Source organism: Stigmatopora nigra, chromosome 4, assembly GCF_051989575.1.
Source record: "Stigmatopora nigra isolate UIUO_SnigA chromosome 4, RoL_Snig_1.1, whole genome shotgun sequence".
Classification (NCBI taxonomy): Eukaryota; Metazoa; Chordata; class Actinopteri; order Syngnathiformes; family Syngnathidae; genus Stigmatopora; species Stigmatopora nigra.
In genome coordinates, this window is record NC_135511.1 from 17,955,588 (window position 1) to 17,961,867 (window position 6,280).

A 6,280-nucleotide genomic window follows, 5' to 3' on the forward strand; every position below is an offset into this window, starting at 1 on the left:
TATGCAAATACCTTGACCCTCCGTTTCAAACAGTCTCTTTGGTGCCCCCTTCAGGTCAAACCCTATACGGCCGCGTGCTATGGAACCCCGACCAGAACCTGAACGCTGCCTACAAACTCCAGCTGGAGAAGGTCTACCTATGCACAGGCCGAGACGGCTACGTTCCCTTCTTCGATCCAACGGGGACCCTTTACAACGAGGGTCCGCAGTACGGATGCATCCAACCCAACAAACACCTCAAGCATCGTTTCTTGCTCCTGGTAACAACACTAACCCCGATTTCCGAGTATTACGTGGCGTGCTGAGATCCCCTTCGCCACAGGATCGCAAGCAACCGGACGCCTGTGAGAAATATTTCCACGACGTCCCGTTCGAGGCCAACTTTGCTTCCGACCTGCCGGATTTGAACTTGTTAGCCGCCATGCCTGGCGTGGATGGCTTTACCATGAAAGTGGACGCTCTTTACAAGGTTGGTGTGCGGCTTTTGTTCTCTTTTTTCAGATTTTTTGGTCCTTAATGTACCGCTATGGCTAGTTTTTTGTTTTGCTGTACGCTTTAATTTATTAAATCTCGTTTAATAGTATTCTAAAATACATTGTTGAGTCATACAAGTCCATAACTATTGAAATAATGCAATAAAAATCAATTTTGCTATGGTTAGCCTCTGCATAGTTGAAACCGATAAGATCATTGAAGGGGTTTAAAACTCAATGGTAAAAAGTTGCTAATTTGATAGTTTTTAGTTTGGACGTACACTTAAATTTATTAAATCTTGTCTAAAAACATTGCAAAATAAATTGTTGAGTCATATAAGTCCATAACTATTAAAATTATGCAAAAAAAAAACCTTTTTTCTACAGTTAGCCTCTGCATAGTTGAAACCGATAATTTAATGGAAGGGGTTTCAAACTCAATGGTAAAAAGTTGCTAATTCACTAGTTTTTAATTTTGACGCACGCTTTAATTTATTAAATCTAAGAATCTAAAACTACTGGATTAATTAATTTAATTTAACAGTTTAAAACTACTGGATTATTTTTATTAAATCTAAGAGTCTAGTACTACTACAAAATAAAATGCCGAGTCATACAGATCCATAACTATTGAAATAATGCAACAAAAATCATTTTTGCTACCGTTTACCTCTGCATAGTAGAAACCGATACCATCATGGAAGGGGTTTAAAACTCAATGGTAAAAAATTTGCTAGTTTTTAGTTTTGATGTACGCTTTAATTTATTAAATCTAAGAGTCTAAAACTACTGGATTAATTCATTTAATCAAAATTTAAAACTACTGGATTATTTTTTTATTAAATCTAAGTTTAAAATTACTCCAAAATAAAATGCAGAGTCATACAGATTCATAACTATTTTTCAATAGTTATGAATCTGTATAACCCTAATGCAACAAAAATCATTTTTGCTGCAGTTCGCCTCCGCATAGTAGAAACTGATAACATCATGGAAGGGGTTTAAAACTCAATAGTAAAAATTTGCATAGACACCATTCTGATTTAGGACAATTTTCTACACCATAAGTAGTATTAAGATTTTTTTGATAGAATATATGAGGGTGCTACAGAAAAAATACCATTGATTACAATGACTCAAACCCCGGTAACGCCCACTTTTGTTTGCGCTCAGGTGGAAGCCGGACACCAATGGTACCTGCAAGTGATCTACGTCATCAGTCCCGAGACTCGCTCCAGCCTCAGGTTCGAACGCTCGCTCACGTACCGAGTAAGCCGCCCCAAACGGGACCTGGCAGACCGTGGCGGGCGGTTGGCCCTGGACGAGTCGCTCGTCTACGACAACGAGGGCGACCAGGTCAAGAACGGCACCAACATGAAGTCCCTACGCCTGGAAAGGGGGAGCGGCGGGACCTTCCACGCCCATGTGGGGCGTTCGGTGGGCGGCGGGGTGGCCGCCCTGGCCTTCTTGGTTTTGGCGGCTCTCGCCAGTTGCCTGCTCTTCCGACGATGTCATGGGCGGACTAAAGTGAGTCATATTTTGGGGATTTTTAAAATTGTATTTTATCAGAAAGCAAGAAAAAAACATGAGTTAGAGTAACATAAAATGGAGAACAGCATTCTAATTAGACTGTTAAAATGCATGTTTTTTTATGACTACAGTAATCCCTCGAATATCGCAGTTTTGTTACATAACGGTTTATTTTCTAGGACAATTTTTTTGGGGTAATTACATTTTTTTATAAGGTCATAAAAATGTGAAACTCGCGAGGAGAAGCCACTCCCCTTTCCTATGCTTGCTACTAGAACTCAGCACTGAAGTAAAATATATATATATTTAAAAAAAAATATATATATTGTTAAAAACCGCAAAGTAGTCACCCCTAATCAATAAAATGTTTATATATTTTTTTTAATTAAAGATGACCATACTATGCAGTTTTTAACAATTAAAAAAAAATTAAAACATTTTTTTACAGTAATCCCTCGATTATTGCAGTTAATGAAGACCAGACATAATAAACAAAAAACAAAAAAAAAAACGCAAAGTAGGCTCACCCCTATTTAAAAATATATATATATATATTTGATATACATATATAAAAATTATATATATTTTTTAAATTAGGAGTGATCCAACTTTGCGGTTTTTCATTTATTGCGGCTATGTCTGGTCTACAATAACCGCAATAATCGAGGGATTACTGTATTTCCTAAAAAAATATAGCATAAGAGAAACTACAAATCTTATTTTTGGGACATTTTTTGAAATGTTATCAGAAGCCAAGTCTTAGCAAAGTAATATTAGTAAAACTGAAAAAAAAAACTTGCTAAAAACACACTTAAAATGACAGTTTTTATCATGAAAATAGCCTAAAAAAACTGTTAAAATGACTGTTTTTTATCATGACTATACCCTAAAAATAACCCAAAAAGGCTAGAAAAAAATGTGATTTTTACCTGTACAATACGATAGCATAACCATTTTTTAATACAAAAAAATACACTCAGAAAAAGACATTTCCTAACTAAAATTATGTATTTTTTGTAGGTCCCCACGAAGAAGGCTTACGAGGAATACCCACTAAACACCAAAGTGGAAGTGTGCTTGGACAAATGCGTGGAAAAGAACTTCAGCAGCGTCTCCAAGGTCAACGTCTTCCACCGCAATCCGGAGACGTTCCCCGCCAGCAACAAGGCCAAAGTCAAGCAGGTCAAAGAGGTCAACCTCCAAGTCAAACTTCACAACAACCTCAACGACGGAACTGAGGTCTAAAAAAAAAAACGCCAATCACCTTTTTAAAGCTATTTTCTTACACAAATGACGAATTTGCTAATGTATTTTTGTACAACGTTTAAAAAGGGAAAAAGCGGTTGAGCTGGTTAAGAGCACTGGAAGCTTCATTTTTTTAGGGGGAAATTTTATTTTGCGCATTCAACTGCAATACCTCACACGTCCACTTGGCACTCAAAACGTATATGGTTTTTCATTTAAGGACTCATTTTGTCCTTGTCATGTCCTTTAAATTTAGTTTGAGACACGTTCGCATAGCGACAAGCGTTAATTTTAGCAGGCTAGTAAGATTGGATATTATTTTCATTTTTGAAAAATTATACATTTATGGAAAAATTACGTTATTTTCTTTAAAAAAACATTTTTTTCATTTTTTTACTATTATTTTTCATGTTAAATTAGAAATAATCGCTCAAATAAGAATATTATTTCATTATCCGTACCGCTTATCCTCACGAGGGTTGCGGGAAATAGCAAATATTTTTTGGGGAATTTTTTTTTAATTGTTTTTTTTGTTTGAAAAAATACATTTAAATATAATTTAATTTGAAAGGATAGCCTGCCAGGCAATATTTACCGTATTTTCTCGCATATTAGCCGCACCCTCGTATAAGCCTTACCCTTAAAATCGTTGAATTTGACAATTTCTCGTGTATAAGCCGCCCCCTGATTCACAATTTTAACGTCCATATTCATAGTTTTAATAGGGAGTACAAATGTCTTACTTTGAAGGGAAAATTATTAAGAAAGTTGCAGTCTAGTTTCTCATCCCTAGGTAAGATGGCGGCACCCTGAGCGAGCAATGGCAGGCACAAGTAAGTCCGTTTTTTCACGTTTTATGCAAGATACATTTTTTTCGTGAATTTCATTTTTCTAGACGTCAAAATTAATTTAATTTAGCATTTTATCTGTTTATCTTTTCTCTATTTTGAAATAAATGACTATCAGCCGCATTGAGTTATGGCGTTTTGTGCCTAAGTCTAAATTATGCGCATATAAGCCGTACCCTTGATTTAGTCATCATTTTTTTGTGACAAATATGGCGTATATGCGAGAAAATACGGTAATTGGTCTTTTTTGTTTTTTTAAATCTCTCTTAGTGTAGACATGAAAGCACAATATTTGGGATTGGTCGCTTAGCTTCTACTGTTATCCAGTCATGCCACTGTATCTATATATATATATATATATATATTTATGCAATATACATACATATATCATATAAAATAATTACCAAGTACTTGAAATGCTGCTGAGTGAGTATCGATAAAATTCAAGTGCAATTAGAACATCTTTTGTGCCATTATGATCAATTGCTTTTATTACATTAGATTTTTTTGCAGATTTATTTTTTATTGCGACAAAATATCGATATAGTCCACGAATTAATGTCAACGTTTATTCATGAGGAAAATGTGTGACTCGAAATAGTTTGACTGAATAGAATAAGAAAATATTTTTCCCCGTTTTATGTATTTTTTTGTTGTTTTTGTTGAAGAATATTTTGACATTTCTATCACACTGTAATATTTCTGTAGCAGCATTTTAACATTTTATCATGTGTAAATGCAATTAAGGTAAGTTAATAATCAAGAAAATGGGACAAAATTGGAATTGATTCTTGAAAAAAAATATCAAAAATATGTATAATCCAAAATATATATTAGTCAATTTATTTTTGCGTCCATTTTTACCTTTTTTGCATTCACTTTGCCTTTTGTAACATGCCATTTTGTTCTTAAAAACAATGTTTCCCTCCTAAAATGTAATTATTTTTGAAGTATACTAACTTAAATACAATTTAAAATACAATCCAACATATTTTTAAACACATTTGCTATTTCAAGCCCAATTTAGTCCATCAAAAAATGCCATATTTTTAATATTTTTACTTTACAATGTTAATCTAATCAATGCAATCCACCTACTGACCATTCAATAAGTGCCATTCAGTATTTGATAAAAACAATCATCCAAAGTATTTTTCCCTCTACCCGCACAATTTCAACAAAAAATATCGCCTTACTAACAAATGTGTGTGTTGTGTATTTGTGTGTGTTTGTGTGTTGTTATTTCCCAAAGACAGATTGGAATCTTTTTCAATTTCAATTTTTTTTATGATTTTCATTTGAATAATTTTCAATGTCCCATTACTTTTGTGACCCCGCTGTCCATGTCGCTTAGAAAACCCACACACAACACACTTGATTGGTCTCTCTATTGACTTTTGTGCCTACAGATGGAAAACAATGCAACCAGAATGATGAATTCTGGGAAATCACATGTATTTTTGGTGCTATATTAATTTTGCTGATGATGCTACTGATAAAAATGCCTGTTTTTGGTGCCTTTTTTTAGTCAATAAAGAAAATGTGAAAACCGCCTCTGTGTTCAATTGATTTTTTTATTCAATCGAATGTTTTATTGTCATTATACACTTTTTTTGCAGATTTAAAGCAGTGTATTCCCTAAAATTAATTAATAATTTTGATTTTACTCTCTAAATTCTGTTTTAGGGAAAAGGCGGACTATCCTCGACTGGTCGCCAGTTTGTCATTGGTCACAAGACAACCATCACAGCTCTACCGAGTGGGAATCGAGTCCACGCCAAGGGAAATAACCACTTGTCCATCAGGTTTTTCTCATACTCTTCTATATTAATCAAAATTCAGTGTTGATAAAGTTTAAAATGCAGTTGCATAAACTTACCTACAGGTAGCAGTGTTTACCTCCCAGGCAGACATCACTTTATCACTAAAAGAGAAGAGTTAGTTCCCCATCCTGCCCCCATTTCCCCCTTTCCTCCATCCCAAAGCGGCCTGTCTTTTCTTTTTGCGCAAGAATGTGCGCACAATTCGGGGTGCATCTAAGTCACGTGATCTGGTTAAACCCCGCCTCCTCTTATGTAATGACACATGTGCTCCTCTCGTCATCTCTGACCTAGTTCAATAGGAAGTTTTTTTCTCCCTTTGTGCAGCTGCAACATGACTTTTTTTCCATTTAATATTTAATCT

The 6,280-nt window shown here is 34.8% G+C and overlaps 1 protein-coding gene across 1 annotated transcript in view; it reads left to right on the forward strand.

Annotated features, from left to right (window-relative positions):
• The window catches only part of fras1 (Fraser extracellular matrix complex subunit 1), a 109,976-nt gene extending 104,329 nt beyond the window's left edge, over window positions 1-5,647 (forward strand). The window contains exons 71-74 of the mRNA XM_077715544.1: window positions 55-260; window positions 323-469; window positions 1,647-2,000; window positions 3,024-5,647. Of these exons, the coding sequence (XP_077571670.1) occupies window positions 55-260; window positions 323-469; window positions 1,647-2,000; window positions 3,024-3,248 (932 nt within the window). The 3' untranslated portion in view covers window positions 3,249-5,647. The remainder of the gene's footprint in view (window positions 1-54; window positions 261-322; window positions 470-1,646; window positions 2,001-3,023) is intronic.
• The last annotated feature ends 633 nt before the right edge of the window (window positions 5,648-6,280 follow it).